Source organism: Chiloscyllium punctatum, chromosome 12, assembly GCF_047496795.1.
Source record: "Chiloscyllium punctatum isolate Juve2018m chromosome 12, sChiPun1.3, whole genome shotgun sequence".
In the NCBI taxonomy this organism is placed as follows: Eukaryota; Metazoa; Chordata; class Chondrichthyes; order Orectolobiformes; family Hemiscylliidae; genus Chiloscyllium; species Chiloscyllium punctatum.
In genome coordinates, this window is record NC_092750.1 from 10,045,858 (window position 1) to 10,065,653 (window position 19,796).

Below are 19,796 nucleotides of genomic sequence, written 5' to 3' on the forward strand. Positions count from 1 at the left end.
CTAACTGCTGTCCTTATCTGCATGAAAGTATCTTCCCTTCAGGTGGATATTTAATGGTTATTGTTCACTCTTGTGACACGCCTTCTGGTACCTTTCTGTGTTTGAGCCTCTGCGGAAGATGTGAGGACAGCCTGGATCACTGCAACCAAGGTGAACCACATTCTCATCGCCATCATCTGGGGGAGGAGAGAAAAATAACATACATTACTGACAGTCTCATCCCCTCATGCTGCACTCCCTTTACACTGACTGTGCTTCCTCCCAATTGGAGCATTCAGAACAGAGCAGGAGACCATTCAGCCCCATAAGTCTATGCCATCATTCAATAGATCAAGGCTTGCAGACAACTACAGAATGTCTACTCCTCCATGTTGAACACCAGCTGAAGGAAGCATTGGGCATTGCTAGAGCTCAGTGTGTTCCAGGGGATGGACGTCATTGAAGATGAAAACAAAGTACTGGGGATGCTGGAAACATAATGAAATAAAAGTACTGGAGAAATTCAGCAGGTCTGGCAGAACCTGTGAACAGAGAAACAGAAGTTATCAGCCTTGATGGAGGAGATTTGATGGGCTGAATGACCCAATTCTGCCCCTATATCTTACAGTCAGTGTGGCGTCTTCAGAATCAGATCCAAAGTAGTCATTTTGGACTAGAAATGTTAAACTTTGCTCTTTCCACCAAAGCTGCCAGACCTGCTGGGTTTCTCCAGCACTTTCTGGCTTTACTATTCATAGACCTCAGTGTCCATCATAAAAAGTTATGGCACTGCTGAGCTGGCCAGCTCTTTTTCATTTAGTTTCCGTGAATACCCTCATGAAATTATGCACAAAAGTTGGACAGAGAAAGGCTGCTGACAGCGGGATAGTGGACAGTACCTGGTCCCTAAGGCCATAGCAACATGATGGAAGGAGTCATCAATAATTCTATCAAGTAGCACTTCCTCAGTAATGTCCTGCTCACTGACCATCCATCATAAGGTTGGAAGGGAGAACGGTCACTAATGATTGCACAGTGTTCCACATTCAACTATTCAGCTACTGCAGCAGCCCTTGTTAATGTCCAGCAAGATCTGGACAATATTCAGGATTTAGCAGTTAAGTGGCAAATAACGTTCATACCACTCAAGTGCCAGGCAATAACGATGAGAAACCATTGCTGAGTATCTTCCACTATCAACATTCTGGGGTTTACCATTGACTAGAAACCGAACTTAACTTGTCATTATAAACAAAGTGGTTACAAGTGCAGATTGGAAGCCAAGAATTCTGAGACAGGTGACTCATCTCTTGGCTCTCCAAAGTCTGTCCACTATCTACAAGTAACAAGCCAGAAACATAACGGAATACTCTTCAGTTTAAATGGAAGAGGCCAGCTCCAACACTCGAGCTGCTTGACACCATCCAGGATGAAGCAGCTTATTTGACTGGCATCCCATCCACCATCTTCAATTATACTCTCTCGACCACTGATGCTTACTGTATAAACTAGTCTATAAAAATAGATATTGCAGCAACTCGGCAAGGTTCCTTAGATGGTACCTTCCAAACCCATGACCACTTCCTTCTAGAAGGATAAGGGCAGCAGATACATGGGGACAATGCCCCTGCAAAGTTTCCTGAGCCACTCACCATCCTGACTTGGAAATGTATTGTCGTTCTTACACCGTCACTGGGTCAACATCCTAGCAATCCCTCTCAGGGCATTGTGGGTCTACCGACAGCACATGAGCTGCAGCGGTTCCAGAAGGCAGCCTCACCCACACCTCTCAGGGAAACGGTGGCATAGAGGTCAAATCATTGAACGAGTTACCCAAGGCCTGGGAATAATTCACACTCAAGCTGGCCATGGGCTTTAAAATATTTGTTTCAAAAAAAAATCTGGAATTGAAAGCACCTCTCAGTAAAGGTAACCATGACAACCATCATCAAACGTAGTCAAGAACCCGCCTGGTTCACTAATATCCTTCAGGAAGGGGACCTGGTCTGGCCTACATGTGACTCCAGACCCACAGCAATGTGGTTGACTCCTATACGCCCTCTGAATATGTCAAAACAGCCACTCAGTGGGAGGGCAATGAGGGACGGGAGACACATGCTGGCCTCGTGCATACCGTGTAAAAACACTGAAGAACAAAGTAACATTTTTCACAGAAGTCAGAAGAGGAATAATGGCGTTGACAAGGCTCACAGAGTTGTAGTCTATATCTAATCCTTCCAGATTGGAGATGGGAGCTCTTGAGACCAACACTTCAGGTGGCCATGAGAATTATCACCAGCTGAGCTCCATCCTCTGACCACCCCTCCTGCTAGCAGCTTTCCTCCCTCCAATGCTTTTTGTGACAAATAAATGAAATTGTTCCCAGAAATTGGATAACTTAAAAAAAAAGAACTCTTTCTTCTTAATGTTCTCTTTCCTCTGACTTGCTGGCAGCTCTATCCAGTGGATTAATCATTCATTCCTGCACAATCCTGGAAGGTTGGCAATCCCACTGACACCAGTCGTCAAAGTGGAAAATTGCTCCCAAGGGGAAATAAATTGAATGCTTATTTCAACAGTTCAGGAAAGAACAAATTTCAAAAAACATTTCTGAACTTCCTGAGTGGAACACAGCCAATTACTTCCTTCTGAAATACAGGTTGCTATATTAATGCATATAATACATTGAAATAATCATTAAGTTGTTGCAGTTTTGCTCTTGCCCATGTGCAGAGAACAGGCCAGTTCTTTTCTTGCATTGAGAAAGACCTAAGGTGCGACAGGGGAGCACACAGACTGAAAGCGAAAAGATTAGAACTTCACACAGTTAGAAATAAGCGACACATGCTTATATTGTACAACATCCAAAAGAAGAACCAAAAAAAAGTCATAGGCTCAGGGAGTTCCACAGTCAGGGACCACAGGACATTTTCCTGGTCTCTGAAAGCGAGGCCTGCAGATGCTGGAGATCAGATCAGAGTAGAGAGAGACAGAGATCAGATCAGAGTAGAGAGAGACAGAGATCAGATCAGAGTAGAGAGAGACAGAGATCAGATCACAGTAGAGAGAGACAGAGATCAGATCAGAGTAGAGAGAGACAGAGATCAGATCAGAGTAGAGAGAGAGAGAGACAGAGAGAGACAGACAGAGAGAGAGAAAGAGACAGAGAGAGAGAGAGAGAGAGGGAGAGACAGAGAGACACAGACAGACAGAGAGAAAGAGACAGAGACAGAGACAGAGAGAGACAGAGACCGAGACCGAGACAGAGAGAGAGATTGTGACGTTGGAACACCACAGCAGGTCAGACAGCATCCGAGGAGCAGGAGAAGCGATACTTTGGGCGTAAGTAATGCTGCCTGTCCTGCTGTGCTTTTCCAGCACCACACTTTATGGGACAGGTTTACCAGACCAATCCCTGAGAAAGCAAGACTGATATATTAAGACAGACTAGACTGATTAGGACAATATTCACTGAAATTCAGAAGAATGAATTGAGATCTCAAACATGTAAGACTACACTATACAATACCAAACAGCCCAGGAACAGGCCCTCCAAGCCTGTTCCTTATGTAGGCCCACTACTTATTACCCGACAGTGGTTTCTATCCCTCTGTTTGCTTTCCGTTTATGGGTCTATCAAGATAGGCCTTAAATGTTGCTAATGAGACTGCGTCCACCACCTCCTGCAGAGTATTTCAGGCATCTGCCACCCTCTTAAAACTTTTCCCTGCACTTCTCCCCTCGAGTAGATTACTTACTTACAGTGTGGAAACAGGCCCTTCGGCCCAACAAGTCCACACCGACCCACCAAAGTGCAACCCACCCATACATTTACCCCTTCACCTAACACTACGGGCAATTTAACAGCCAATTCACCTGATCTGCACATCTTTGGACTGTGGGAGGAAACCAGAGCACCCAGAGGAAACCCACGCAGACACGGGGAGAATGTTCGAACTCCACACAGTCAGTCGCCTGAGGCAAGAATTGAACTCTGGTTTCTGGTGCTGTGAGACAGCAGTGCTAACCACTGTACCACCATGCCGCCCACCTCGAATGTGTACCCTCTTGTAGTTTCCATCCTCAGAAAAAGGCTCTGACTATCCACCCTATATCTATGCCTCCCCTAATTTTGTAGACCTCGATGAGATCACCGTAAGCATTCAATTCATTTACTCTTGGTGAACAATCTGTTTGTCCAACCTCTCCTAACAAGAAACACAGCAAAGCTGTTCCCAAGTACAGGAGAGTCCAGAACCAGAGAGCATAGTCTAAAGGATACGAGGTATGGCAGTTAGGGTGGAAGAGGAGGAGCAATTTCTTCACCCAGAGAGGGTTGGTGAGCCTGTGGAAATCTCTGCCCCAGAAAATGATCAAAGCCAAAAGATTGGATGCTTTCAAGGAGTTAGATATAGTTCTTAGAGCTAAAATGGATCAAAGAGGTATGGGGAGAAAATGGAAACACTGTACAGAGTTGGATGATCAGCCCTGATCATATTGAATAATGGAGCAGGCTTGAAGGACAAAATGCTGAAAATGCGTTGCTGGAAAAGCGCTGAAGAAGGGCTGATGCCCGAAACGTCGATTCTCCTGTTCCTTGGATGCTGCCTGACCTGCTGCGCTTTTCCAGCAACACATTTTCAGCTCTGATCTCCAGAATCTGCAGCCCTCACTTTCTCCTTGAAGGGCAAAATGGCCAACTCCTGCATCTAGTTTGGGCACTGTCAGAATGTGTTGCCCAATCTAATTGTCCCTGAGCAACTGCTTCCTGAGCCATTTCAGATGGCATTTCAAGGGTCTGGAGTCACATAGAATCATTAACAGTGCAGAAAGAGGCTATTGTCAAACTTGATGAAGGGTTTTTGCCCAAAACGTCAATTCTCCTGCTCCTCAGATGCTGCCTGACCCGCTGTGCTTTTCCAGCACCACACTCTCGACTCTAATCTCCAGCATCTGCAGTCCTCACTTTCGCCTATTCAGCCCAGTGAGTCTATACCGGCCCTCCATACAGCATCCAACCCAAACCCTGAAGCTCCCTGAACCATGGCTAACATACCTAGCCTGCACACTGCAGGGTAATTTAGCATGGCCAATCCATCTAACCTGCACATCTTTGGACCGTGGAAGGAACCTGGAACACACAAAGGGAACCCACACAGTCACTGGGAGACCTTCCAAACTCTACACAGACAGTCGCCCGAGGCTGGAGTCAAACCCAGGTCCCTGGTGCCGTGAGGCAGCAGTGCTAACCATTGTGTCAATATGCCACACCCATTGGCTGGATCATTAAAAATGGCTGACTTCCTTCCTGAAAATGCAACGTGGTGAATCAGATGGGCTTTTATGATATTCGTTGACTGTTTTGTGATCACTAGCTTTAATTTCTGAGTATTATAAATTGATTTAAATTCCAACTGTTGCTCTGGTGGACTTTAAACCCTTGGTCCTAATATCAGATTCTGACCCTCTGGGTTATTAGTGACAGAGACATTACCACGACATCACTCCAACAAACACACACAAGCAAGTTTGGTCCAGGATGAGGTGTTGATGAAAAGGTTATCAGACTGAAACATTAACTCGGCTTCTCTCTCCATAGATATTGCCAGAGCATTTCCAGTACTTTTATTTTATTCCAGATTTCCAATATCTGGAGTCATGCTCCATTTCACTCTGGGGCATGGTGCACAAAGCAACGTTCGCATTCACACAGTAGGTGTCCTCTCTGAAAACATTTCAGGATGCTGCATTGCAAGCAATGTTTAACATCTAGCCACATGAGATCTTTGGAACAGGTAAACAAAAGCTTGCTCAAAGGAATGGGCTGTAATAACATCTTTAATAAAAAAATGGAGAAAGAAAGAGGCGAATTTCAGAACTCAGGACCCAGGAAGCTGAAAGTCTAGCTGCGAATGGTAGAATGATTAAAACTGGGATTGTTCAAGGCAATCAGAAGTGGGAGCAGCACAGGGATCGGAGAGGGTTCCCAAACCCACACACACCATCCCTTTCCAACTCCCGGTGCGACACATTATTTATGGCCTTTTCTTTAAAAGAAAGGATGTATAAAATCTCTAGATCATACACGCCTCTGGCATAACAAGCCTGGTGTGTAATTTGGAAAGCCCATGGCAATAAAAGTGCTGTTTGACACAACTTGACTGAAAGGAATGCAACTTTAATTATTTCCGTCTCACACTTTTAACCATTTATTGTCACCATCCTCATTCTCACTGAGTCCTCATTTGTTATCCTTGATCCAAGTTTCAAACCTCAGCCTAACCACCCCAACCCTGCATTGGCTCTTGAGTTCAGTTCACACTGATGTGAGTGACAACCCCTCATCTGAGGTGAATAAATACAGCATCGTTCCCGTTGGCAGAGGGACTAGCAAACATTTTGGAGTCAACCTGCTCAGGGACGAGAGTACACAGTACTGGAGTAGGCAGGACTTGAACCGGAGTCTCCTACTTCAGAGCGAGACGCTCTCACTGAACCACAAGAGCTCTCAGAGGTACCTGTTCCCAGAGCAGACAGATTTAAGATGCTTGTGAAAAGAGTTGGGCAAGGAAATATACTTTGTGCTTTCAGTTTGGCAACTAGAATGCACTGTCTGAAATGAAGAAAAGTGAAGAAGTTTCCAACTTCACTTAAAAAAGAGTTTTAAGAAGTTGGTAACAGTTTCCCTGCTCCAGGTGCTGAGCATCTCGCCTTTAAACCTGCCCATCAATCAAAAATAGAAACATAGAAATTAGGTGCAGGAGTAGGCCATTCGGCCCTTCGAGCCTGTACCACCATTCAATACCCCATTCCTGCCCTCTCCCCACACCCCTTTAGCTGCAAGGGCCATGTCCAGCTCCCTCTTGAATTAATCTAATGAACTGGCCCCTACAACTTCCTGTGGAATTCTCTTCCACAGATTCACAACTGAGAGAAGCAATTCTTCCTTATCTCATTCCTGAATGGCTTACCCCTTATTCTTAGACTGTGATCCCTAGTTCTGGACTTCCCCAACAATCGGGAACATTCTTCCCACACCTAGCCTGGCCAGTCCCATCAGGACTTTACATGTTTCTAAGAGAAACCCCCTCATCCTTCTAAATCCCAGTGAATACAAGCCCAGTCGATCCAGTTTTTCCTCATATGTCAGTCCTGCCATCCCGGGAATCTGGATTAGTGGCACTGGAAGAGCACAGCAGTTCAGGCAGCATCCAAGTCGCAGCGAAATCGACGTTTCGGGCAAAAGCCCTTCATCAGGAATAAAGGCAGAGAGCCTGAAACATGCCGTGACGTCGAACAATTCTTCCGTCGCCGTCGCCTCTGAGCTTACTTTCACAATCAGGATTCCCGCCCACCTTCCGAGGACCCCTTCGCCCACCTCCAACACACTGCATCCACCTGGACACCCCGCGCTGGCCTATTACCTGCCCTCGACCTCTTCATTTCCAACTGCCGCCGGGACATTAACCGCCTCAACCTGTCTACCCCCCTCCCCCACTCCAACTTCTCACCCTCCCAACACGCAGCCCTCCAATTCCTCTGCTCCAATCCCAACCACACCATCAAGCCAGCGGATACAGGGGGCGCAGTGGTAGTCTGGCGCACTGACCTCTACACCGCTGAAGCCAAACGCCAACTCAAGGACACCTCTTCCTACCGCCCCCTCGACCATGACCCCACCCCCCATCACCAAACCATCATCTCCCAGACCATACAGAACCTCATCACCTCAGGAGATCTCCCACCCACAGCTTCCAACCTCATAGTCCAGGAACCCCGCACTGCCCGGTTCTACCTCCTTCCCAAGATCCACAAGCCTGACCACCCTGGCCGACCCATTGTCTCAGCATGCTCCTGCCCCACTGAACTCATCTCTACCTACCTCGACACTGTCCTATCCCCCCTAGTCCAGGAACTCCCCACATACGTTCGAAACACCACCCACACCCTCCACCTCCTCCAAGACTTCCGTTTCCCTGGCCCCCAACGCCACATCTTCACCATGGATATCCAATCTCTCTACAACTCCATCCGCCATGACCAGGGCCTCCGAGCCCTCCGTTTTTTCCTCTCCAGACGTCCCCAACAGTACCCTTCCACCGACACTCTCATTCGTTTGGCCGAACTGGTCCTCACCCTTAACAATTTCTCCTTCGAATCCTCCCACTTTCTCCAGACCAAAGGGGTAGCCATGGGCACATGTATGGGGCCCAGCTATGCCTGTCTCTTTGTTGGCTACGTAGAACAGTTGATCTTCCGTAATTACACCGGCACCACTCCCTACCTCTTCCTCCGCTACATTGATGACTGCATTGGCACCACCTCGTGCTCCCGCAAGGAGGTTGAGCAATTCATCAACTTCACCAACACATTCCACCCTGACCATAAATTTACCTGGACCATCTCTGACACCTCCCTCCCCTTTCTGGACCTCTCCATCTCCATTAATGACGACCGATTTGACACTGACATTTTTTACAAACCCACCCACTCCCACAGCTACCTGGATTACACCTCTTCCCACCCTATCTCTTGCAAAAGTGCCATCCTGTATTCCCAATTCCTCGGACTCCACCGTATCTGCTCCCAGGAGAACCAGTTCCACCACAGAACACACCAGATGGCCTCCTTCTTTAGAGATCGCAATTTCCCTTCCCACGTGGTTAAAGATGCCCTCCAACGCATCTCGTCTGCATCCCGCACCTCCGCACTCAGATCCCACCCCTCCAACCGTAACAAGGACAGAACGCCCCTGGTGCTCACCTTCCACCCTACCAACCTTCGCATAAACCAAATCATCCGCCGACATTTCCGCCACCTCCAAAAGGACCCCACCACCAGGGATATATTTCCCTCCCCACCCCTTTCCGCCTTCCGCAAAGACCGTTCCCTCCGTGACTACCTGGTCAAGTCCACGTCCCCCTACAACCCATCCTCCCATCCTGGTACCTTCCCCTGCCACCGCAGGAACTGTAAAACCTGCGTCCACACCTCCTCCCTCACCTCTATCCAAGGCCCTAAAGGAGCCTTCCATATCCATCAAAGTTTTACCTGCACATCCACTAATATCATTTATTGTATCCGTTGCTCCCGATGCGGTCTCCTCTACATTGGGGAGACTGGGAGCCTCCTAGCAGAGCGCTTTAGGGAACATCTCCGGGACACCCACACCAACCAACCCCACTGCCCTGTGGCCCAACATTTCAACTCCCCCTCCTACTCTGCTGAGGACATGGAGGTCCTGGGCCTCCTTCACTGCTGCTCCCTCACCACCAGATGCCTGGAGGAAGAACGTCTCATCTTCTGCCTCGGAACACTTCAACCCCAGGGCATCAATGTGGACTTCAACAGTTTTCTCATTTCCCCTTCCCCCACCTCACCCTAGTTCCAAACTTCCAGCTCAGCACTGTCTCCTTGACTTGTCCGGACTTGTCCGACCTGCCTATCTTCTTTTCCACCTATCCACTCCACCCTCTCCTCCCTGTCCTATAACCTTCATCCCCTCCCTCACTCACCCATTGTACTCCATGCTACTTTGTCCCCACCCCCACCCTCGTCTAGCTTATCTCTCCACACTTCAGGCTCTCTGCCCTTATTTCTGATGAAGGGTTTTTGCCCGAAATGTCAATTTCGCTGCTCCTTGGATGCTGCCTGAACTGCTGTGCTCTTCCAGCATCACTAATCCAGAATCTGGTTTCCAGCATCTGCAGTCATTGTTTTTATCCCGGGAATCTGTCCGGTGAACCTTCACTGCACTCCCTCAGGAGCACGAATGTCCCTCCTCAGACTAGGTGACCAAAACTGCACACAGTACTCAAGGTGTAGCCCCACCAAAGCCCTGTATAATTGTAGCAAAATCAACTATCCTATCATACTCCTGTCCCATCTCAAACACCCTTTTCCCTTCAAAGTTCTTGAAGCTGTGCCATCATTGAGACTGCCATTTGCTGTTTTTGTGACATTGTCCGATTTCAGCCTCAGTTTCTCTACTGCTGAAACCGTCAGCCATGCATTTGTTACTTCTGAACTCTATTATCCCAATGGACAACATTGTCTTAACTTGCAATAAGTCCCATTCATCCAACAGCTCAGTACTCACTGACTTGCATTAGCTGCTGTTAGTTGCATCTGCCTTATAGATCTCTCATCCTTGGTTTTCAACCCCTCCACGTCTAGCCACATCTCAGTTTTCTCCAGCCCTGCATTCTGCTGAAATATCTGCTTTTAGTTCACTTTGGAGAATCTCATTTTTTTCAATTTATTAGTGGTGGTCATGGCTTAGTTATTGGGGGTCGTTAGATCTCGGATTCCTCCTAAACCTCCCCTAAAACAAACAATCTCAAAAACCTATTTCTTTTGGTCAATTGACTTAAATCACCTTATCAATGGCTATCATATTCCATTTTATAATGTTACTGGGAAGCACCTGAAGTCTTATGTTAAGAATGCTATATAAGTTGTTGTTGTACAGTTTGGTATTCAAGTTGGAATCTCAGTTAGTTGGCCTGAATAAAGTGGAAATGTCACAGTTACAATATCTCATGCTTTTTTGAGCTTTTGGTTGGAGCACTTTAAGGCAACATCTTGGGAGGGCTAATTATTGACAGGTAAGTGCCCACTTTGTCCCAATAGAGGGACAAAGGCAGCAGATAAATGAGATCATTGCCTCTAAATTCCCCTCTGAGTGACACACCATTCAGTCTTGGAAAATATAATCACTGTTCCTTCAGAGTTATAGAGTCAAAATCCTGTAATTCTCTCCCTTTCACTACACCAAATGGGATGGCACAGTGGCTCAGTGGTTAGCACTGCTATCTCTCAGCACCAGGAACTTGGGTGTGATTCCAGCCTTGGGCGACTGCGTGGAGTTTGCACATTCTCTCCGTATCTGCATGTGTTTCCTCCCACAGTCCAAACACTTGCAGGGAGTTAGGTGGACTGGCCATGCTAAATTGTCCATAGTGTCCAGGGATGCATAGGTTACCATTGGGATATACAGGGATAGGGTAGTGGGGTGGAGTGGGAAGATCTTCAGGAGGAGCAGTGTGAACTTGATGGGCTGAATAGCCTGCTTCCACACTGAGGATTCTATCATTCTTTGACTACAGCGGTTCAAGGTGGCAACTCACCTGACTTTCTCAAGAACAACTGGGGGATGGGCAATAAATGCTGATGAATAAATTTTAAAATGTTATAGATATTCAGCGTCTAATATAAGCACTGGGATCATATAGCATTTAAATTAATATCCTGTCCCCAATCCACAGTTAAAAAGGTTGATTTTATGTAAATCCTTCTTCTCCATGTATCCCCATCACAAGAAAAGTACAGATAGTTGCAGTTCCTATCTCAGATGAAGTTTGAAATGGGCTACTCCTGTCACTCACTGCATTTGCCCTCCAGGAACAGGAGAATCAAACAAGTGCCTTCACTGTTGCCATGTCACTAAGGGCCAGTTAGCTCAGTTGGCTGGATTGCAGGGCAGACTGATGCCAACAGTGTGTGTTCAGGAGGTGGCTGGAAGTTCCCATAAAAGGACTCTCCACCACAACCTCACCCAAGGCATGGTGACCCTCAGGTTAAATCACCACCTCTCTAGTGAGACAGCAGTTCGAAGGTCTGGATGGTCTTACCTTCACCACTGAGCGGACAGGTTGTGAATGCACAATCTGGGGGTGGGTTGCTTTGCTGATAAGCTGAGTCTCAGATTTTTTTCCTTTGGAAACTGCAACCCATCGTACATTTTTTAAAAGTGACCTTATGCCATAAATACCAACTGATGCTGCAATTTGTTTGTTGTTCGTGGTACCCATCAGTCACATGTCTGGCTTGGGTACAGGAATCAGGGTGGTACAGTATCATTGGGAAAAAAGAACCGCCAGTATCTGTAGTTAAACCTAAAGTTACAGCTGCTCTTCCAGGACCCCATGGCACAGTGTCAAAAAAAAACAGCCCTCCACTGTTTCCTGTACCAATATTCATCCAACTAATAGATTGTCTGATCGCAGGAACACAAAATAGGTGCAGAAATAGGCCAAGGTAAAAACAATGACTGCAGATGCTGAAAACCAAATACTGGATTAGTGGTGCTGGAAGAGCACAGCAGTTCAGGCAGCAACCAACGAGCAGCGAAATCAACGTTTTTATTCCTGATGAAGGGCTTTTGCCCGAAACGTCGATTTCGCTGCTCGTTGGATGCTGCCTGAACTGCTGTGCTCTTCCAGCACCACTAATCCAGCAGAAGTAGGCCATTCAGCCCTTTGAATGGCAGGACAGGTTCAACACGATCACGGCTGCTCTTGCAATCTCAGTATCCCTGTTCCCGCTTTCTCTCCATACCCCTTGATCGGTTTAGCCACAAGGGCCACGTCCAGCTCCCTCTTGAATACATCTAACAATCTGGCCCCCAACAGCCTGCTGTGGGAGAGGATTCCAAATCATTTATCTGATTGATATTTGTGGGCTGTTTCTGTGCATAAATAAGCCGCTGCCTTTCCTGATGTGACCACACTTCAAAAGATACTACACTGGCTGTAGAGCACTTTAGCAGTTCCCGTACTTACAAAATCCGCTGCATAAACGCAAGTGACATTACCGACGAATGACAGTTCCAAATGGGAGTGAGTGCAACCAACTTTATACTGTTAGATTACCAGAAGGAATTCACTCACAGCTTGCCAAGTTAACCTCAGTTTGGAAGCTGCCTTTGTAATACAGAAAGAAAAATACTGGTGTGAGAAATTGCACCAGTTCAAAACCCCTTCTTTAAATTTAATATTTATTTGCATCTACATTTCCAGAACCACATGTGGGGAGTTTAATTTATCTTCACATCTGGCTCTGGTTAGCTTTGAGATGTTTGAGACTGGGTGAGCACAATCAATCAATCTCCATGCATTTCAAACAGGGGAAGTTGGGAGTCACAGCATACTGAAGGTGGGTCTGTACAGCATCTCCACACACCCCATTCAGAATGATCTGCTCATTGATGCGACAGAGGGGTGAGCAGGAAACAACAAACCAGTTTACAGGCAAGGTTCACGTCACCTCATGTGGGACATTGCACCAAGTCCTGGTGAGCATAACTGATTGCAAGCACTGCGTAAGAAGTCAGTGATGGATGGATGCTGCCCATTGCATCCTCTTGTCCTGAAGGCATTTATACAAGTTTATAAAATCATGAGGTGCATGGATAGGGTGGATAATCAAGGTCTTTTCCCCAGGGTAGGGAAGTCTCAAACTATGTTTGAAGGTGTGGAGGTGCTGGTACTGGACTGGGGTGGACAAAGTTCAAAAAGCTCAACCCCAGCCAGATGGGTTTTTATGATAATCAGTAGCTGTTCCATGGTCACTATTAGCTTTCAATTCCAGCTCTCTCCATTCACACACACACACACACACACACACACACACACACACACAATCTGTGGGGTGATTGTGCATTTGCAAATACATTCTAGTTTTGCTCAAAAAGCACACAACCTGCAGGCAGTCAGGCAATCCATATAACATTTTATAAATTCCCATTTTGGAAACACCACTGCCAGTATCAGTGGTGGACTCTCCCTCTTTATGGTCATTTAAGCGGGCATTGGACAAGCATATGGAGGTTATTGGGCTAGTGTAGGTTAGGTAGGCTTCGGTCGGCGCTACATCGAGGCTGTGCTGTATTTTCTATGTTCTATGTTCTATGTTCTAGAACCAGTCTGACTTAAGATTGGGATACAGACAGACTCTAACCTCACACCTTTAATATATTGTCTGAGCTGCAATGTCATTTTTTAAAAATAAAACCTTAAGTTGTCTCGAGAATGTGACTTTAGTAGTTCTGGGATTTAAATATTAATGATTCAAAACCTGCAACCCATTCTAAAAGATGAAAGATTTAACAACAATTAGGGTTTGTTCAACGTATTATTTCAATTTCATGACACTCATCTTTTGCTATATTCTGTCTTATGACCCTGCTCCACAGCTACCTGATGATGGAGCAGCGCTCTGAAAGCTAGTGCTTCCAAATAAACCTGTTCGACTATAACCTGGTGTTGTGTGATTTTTAAACTAACTTTCGAGGTGAGAGGGGAAAGCTTTTAAATGAACCTAGGGGGCAACTTTTTCACACAGAAGGTGACGTGTGTCTGGAATGAGCTGCCAGAGGAAGTGGTGCAGGCTGGTACAATTACAACACGCAAAAGGATGGGTGTATGAATAGGAAAGGTTTCGAGGGATATGAGCCAAATGCTGGTAAGTGGGACTAGATTGATTTAGGATATCTGGTCAGGACAGACCCAAGGGTCTGTTTCAGTGCTGTACAGTTCTGACTTGGAGGGTTCTCCTCAAGTGTCAAAACTGCTTAATATCAGAGGCTTCCCTTTCCAGAGTTAATGTTTTCAGTCCATCAACTCTTTGGACTTAGAACATTAACTGTTTACTCTCGAGTTGAGGATCTTCAGATCAGCCATGATGTTGAATGGCAGAGCAGATTCAAATGGGCTGAATAGCCTACTTCTGCTTCTATGTCTTCTTACAGTCTTATGCGACCAGACCTGCTGAGTTTCTCCATCACCTTCTGTTCCTAGTTCAGATTTGCACCATCTGCAGCTATTCACTTTTACTTCTTCCTTGAGATCGCCGAAGGTCGATTTTTGCAATTCTTTCCCGAAATGTGGGTGACAGCATTTAGTGCCCATCCTTTTTCACCTTTGAACTGAGCAGTTTGCCACATCATTTCAAAGTTAACCAGATCACAGAGGGTCTGGAGTCACGTGGACGCCAGAAGACGTAAGGCTATTAGCAAGCCAGATGGGTTATCATAATCATATTAGGTTTCAATTCCAGCTTTTATTAATTGAAATTAAATTCTACAGTCATGGGATCAACAGCCCACTCCAAACTTGTGACATCTACAACCTAGAAGGAGAAGGCCAGGAGATACGGGAACACCCTTACACTGGCTCCTTCAAGATACTCTGTAACCTGAATTGGGACTAGATCACCATTCCCTCATTATCAGTGTGTCAAAATCCAAGAACACGATCCTTATTTGCTCTGTGGTGTAGCCACACCCCATGGACTGAAGCAGTTGACCAAAGGCAACCTTTTCCAAACGAAAATTATGGACAATAAATATTGCTCACACTGCCCACATCCTGTGTTGGAGCAAAAGCCCTAATAATATTTTGCCAACAATATTCTATTCCTCTCCACAGGAACCAGATTACTTCCCATATCTCTGGGATTTTCCCTGCCCTCATTAAGCATTCTTAATGATTGTTCCTTGCCCTTTCATTATTTTCGATTACACCATCATTTGATATTATGATCACTCTTCCCCAAAAGAAATGCCTCCATTGAAAACTTGCTCCACTTCATTTCTCAGAACTACACCCAGCCCTATCTCATCCCTCTGCCAACACACTGATCATACACGTGAAGCATTATTCTCCCACTCCACCACCATCCTATCTATAAAGGATCCACTGTGGCTCGGTCTCCCTTCGCGAAAAATTATCTGCTGTCGAAGTCTTGAAATTTTCAAATCAAAGCCCTCGCCTTGGTAGAATTTCTTTGACGGGGACAGCACTCTGGTTTCCCAATGTCCCTCAAAAAGCCCAGCTCTCAGTTTAGCATTATGGTCCTTTATTCCCCCCTACCCTCCCCTTTCCCACCAAAAACAGTTCCTCTCAATCATCAACACTTCAGTTAATCCTTCCTAATCTTCTACACTCAAAGGAATACAATCTTAGTCCATGTAAATCATTCCATAATTCAATTTGCTCACCAGAATGATTCTCGTGAACCTGTGCTGCACCCTCAAAAGCTACTCAAAATTTTATGGATGCGGGCCATCAACCCATCGCAGCCTCATTGACCCTCTGAAGAGCATTCCACCCTATCCTTGCAATCTTGCAATCCCCACGGCTAATCCACCTACCTGAACATCCCTGGACACTATGGGCAATTTAGCATGGATGATCCACCTAACCTGCAGACTGTGGGAGGAAACTGGAGCACCTGGAAGAAACCCACACACACTGGGAGAAAGAGCAAACTCCACACAGTCTCCAGTGAGTGGAATTCAACCGGGCCCCTGGTGCGGTGAAGTAGCAGTGCTGATCACTGAGCCACCATGTCACCCTAATTTCATTCTTTACGCTATCTTTTTATTGTCTTGTGGGATGTAAGCATCACTGGCTGGGCCAGCATTTATTACTCAACTCCAGTTGCCCTAGAGAAGGTGGAGGAGAGCTGCCTTCTTGAACTGTTGTGGTCTATGTGCTGGAGGTAGATCCACAATGATCCCTAAGGGAGGGCAGTCCAGGATTTTGATCTTCCACACACAGTCTCACAAGAGTTAACTGGAGTATAACATCTTTTAGTGTTCCACCCCAATAGAGTCAATACTCCATTCACCTTTTCAAATACGTTTTCCATCGTGCAATACTGTCTGGAAAAGGACCTCCTAAATTTCTCTGCTCCTCCACAGCACCTGGCTTCTCGTTTAGAATCTGGTCTGGTTTGTCTTTGGGTCAACACTTTCTCACATTGCAATTCATCTGCTACAGTTTTGTCCACTCACATAATCCATCAATATCACTTTGCAACGTTGCTCCAGGAGGTTTCAAGCCAGAGTCAAATTTAAAGGTGAGATTGCAATGTAGTGGTAAGATCACTAGCCCAGCAGTGGGTACAACCCACCAGACACATTGTTCTGGGGAGCAGGCTCAAGTCTCACTCTGGGAGCTGGTGGGAAAATCAATTGTTTAATTGAATGTCTGAAATTGAAACCTAGTGTCTTGGGGGAGGCAATTGGTAATGTCACTGAAATAGCAATGCAGAGACCCAGGCTAATGTTCTGGAGACAGGTTCAAATCCCAACATACAGATGGGGAAATCTAAAGAGTGATCTGTGGGAGAGTGGTAGTGTTATGACCTTTGAACCAAGAAGTCTGGGTTCAAGTCCCACTCACCATGAAGTTGTGTTGTGCATACATCCAAGATGTTTGCGTTTATCTCAATAATAATGGCCATGAAAACATGACCAATTGTCATGTTGTTTTTTAAAAAAAACATCTGATTCACTAATTCCCCTTTACAGAAGGAAATATGCCATCTTTACCTGTTCTGGCCTACATGTGACTCTACAGCCACAGTAAAGTTTAGGTGCAGCATAGTGGCTCAGTGGTTGATACTACTGCCTCATAGCACCAGGGACCTGGGTCTGATTCAAGTCTCGGGAAATAGTTTGGATTTTGCCCGTTTCTTCCGGGTGCTCCGATTTCCTCCTGCAGTCTAAAATTGTGCAGGTTAGGTGGATTAGCCACAGTAAATGTGAGATTACAGGGTCCGGGTGGGATGCTCTTCACAGGGTCGGTGTGCAAAGGGATTCTATATGATAATTTGGAGATGCCGGTGTTGGACCGGGGTGTACAAAGTTAAAAATGACACAACACCAGATTATAATCCAACAGGTATAATTGGAAGCACACTAGCTTTCGGAGCAACGCTCCTTCATCAGGTGATAGTGGAGGGCTCGATCGTAACACAGAATTTATAGCAAAAATCTGCAGTGTGATGTAACTGAAATTATACATTGAAAAATTGATTGTCTGTTAAGCCTATCATCTGTTAGAATACAGTGATAGTTTCACTTCTTTCATGTGTAAATCACAAAACCCTTTTTTTAAAGTTGCATTCTCAGGTTAGCTGTTAACAATGGTGATAGCTAGACAATATGTTGAAGGTGTTAGCCCCCTGTGTTCTCTGTCTATGACCTGATGTTTAGATTGATTCTAATCTAAAAAGTGAGATAACGGAGTTTTACTTAAATTCATGCAGTTTTTGAGCTCAGAGTTCCAAAGGTACACAAAGCCAACACACCGGGACGTCCCATCATGTTGGGCAATGGGACCCTATGTGAGAATCTCTCCGGCTATGTGGAAGGCATCTTGAAACCTATTGTACAGGGGATCTCCAGCTTCTGTCGTGACACTATGGATTTCTTACAGAAACTCAGCACCCACGGACCAGTCGAACCGGGAACATTCCTCGTCACAATGGACGTTTCTGCACTCTACTCCAGCATCCCCCAAAATGATGGCATCGTGGCAACAGCCTCAGTACTCAACACCAACAACTGCCAATCTCCAAACACCATCCTACACCTCATCCGCTTTATCCTCGATCACAACGTTTTCACCTTTGACAACCAATTCTTCATCCAGACACATGGAACAGCCATAGGGACCAAATTTGCACCCCAATATGCCAACATTTTTATGTTCGAACAGGTTCGAACAAGACTTCTTCTCTATGCAGGATCTCCAACCAATGTTATACACCAGGTACATTGACGACACTTTCTTCCTGTGGACCCATGGTGAGGAGTCACTGATAAAACTACACAGTGACATCAACAAGTTTCATCCCACCATCAAACTCACCATGGACTACTCTCGACTGTCTGTCTCATTCTTGGACACATGCGTCTCCATCAAGGACGGACACCTCAGCACCACACTCTACCGCAAACCCACAGATAACCTCACAATGCTACACTTCTCCAGCTTCCACCCAAAACATATTAAAACAGCCATTCCCTATGGACAAGCCCAACGCATACAGTGGATCTCCTCAGATGAGGAGGAATGTGACGGACACCTGGAAGTACTCAAGGATGCCCTCACAAGAAAAGGTACGATGCTCAACTCATCAACTGCCAGTTCTGACATGCCACAGCAAGGAACCGTAATGACCTCCTCAGGAGACAGACACGTGCTGCAACTGACAGGGTACCCTTCGTTGTTCAATACTCCCCAGGGGCTGAAACAATTATGCCATGTTCTTCGTGACCTGCAACACATTATCAATGAGGATGAGCACCTCACCAAGATCTTCCCCACACCTCCACTACTTGCCTTTAAACAACCGCCAAACCTCAAACAGATCATTGTTCGTAGCAAACTGCCCAGCTCTCAGGACAACTCCATACAACCCTGTCACGGTAGACGCTGCAAGACGTGTCAGATTGTGGACATAGATACCACTATTACGCATGGGAACACCTCCCACCTTGTACGTGGCAGGTACTCATGTGACTCAGCCAACGTTGTCTATCTTATACGTTGCAGGCAAGGATGCCCAGAGGCATGGTACATTGGGGAAACCGAGCAAAGGCTACCACAACGGATGAATGGGCACCGCACAACAATCAACAGACAGGAGGGTTCCCTCCCAGTTGGGGAACACTTCAGTGGTCCAGGACATTCAGCCTCGGACCTTCGGGTGACCATCCTCCAAGGTGGACTTCGGATCAGGCAGCAGAGGAAAGTAGCCGAGCAGAGGCTGATAGCTAAGTTCGGTACCCATAGGGAGGGCCTCAACCGGGACCTTGGGTTCATGTCACATTACAGGTGATCACCATTGCACTCTACACACACACACAGATACTCCTACACACACACACACACACACACACACACACACACACACACACACACACACGTACACAGACACCCACACACACCCTTATAGACACACACACACTCACACATGCACCTCCTCACAGACTTAAGACACTGCACTCACTACACACACACTTTCTCACACTCACAACCCCCACCCCAGACAGACAGACAGACACACACAGACAAAGACCCACATGCACACATATATTGTGTGGGGTGAATTTATACTTGCAGAGGTACATTGTACTTTGCTCAAACACTGCATGAATTCATGTAAAACTCCGTTATCTCACTTTTTAGATTAGAATCAATCTAAACATCATGACATAGACAGAGAACACAGGGGGCCAA

General features: G+C 46.2%; 1 protein-coding gene across 3 annotated transcripts in view; it reads right to left on the minus strand.

The window, feature by feature from the left end:
• Nucleotides 1-19,796, minus strand: part of col7a1 (collagen, type VII, alpha 1) — a 436,569-nt gene that overhangs the window by 383,205 nt on the left and 33,568 nt on the right. For all 3 annotated transcript variants that reach the window (XM_072581827.1, XM_072581825.1, XM_072581826.1), the window contains exon 2: nucleotides 92-176. In XM_072581827.1, the coding sequence (XP_072437928.1) occupies nucleotides 92-176 (85 nt within the window). The remainder of the gene's footprint in view (nucleotides 1-91; nucleotides 177-19,796) is intronic.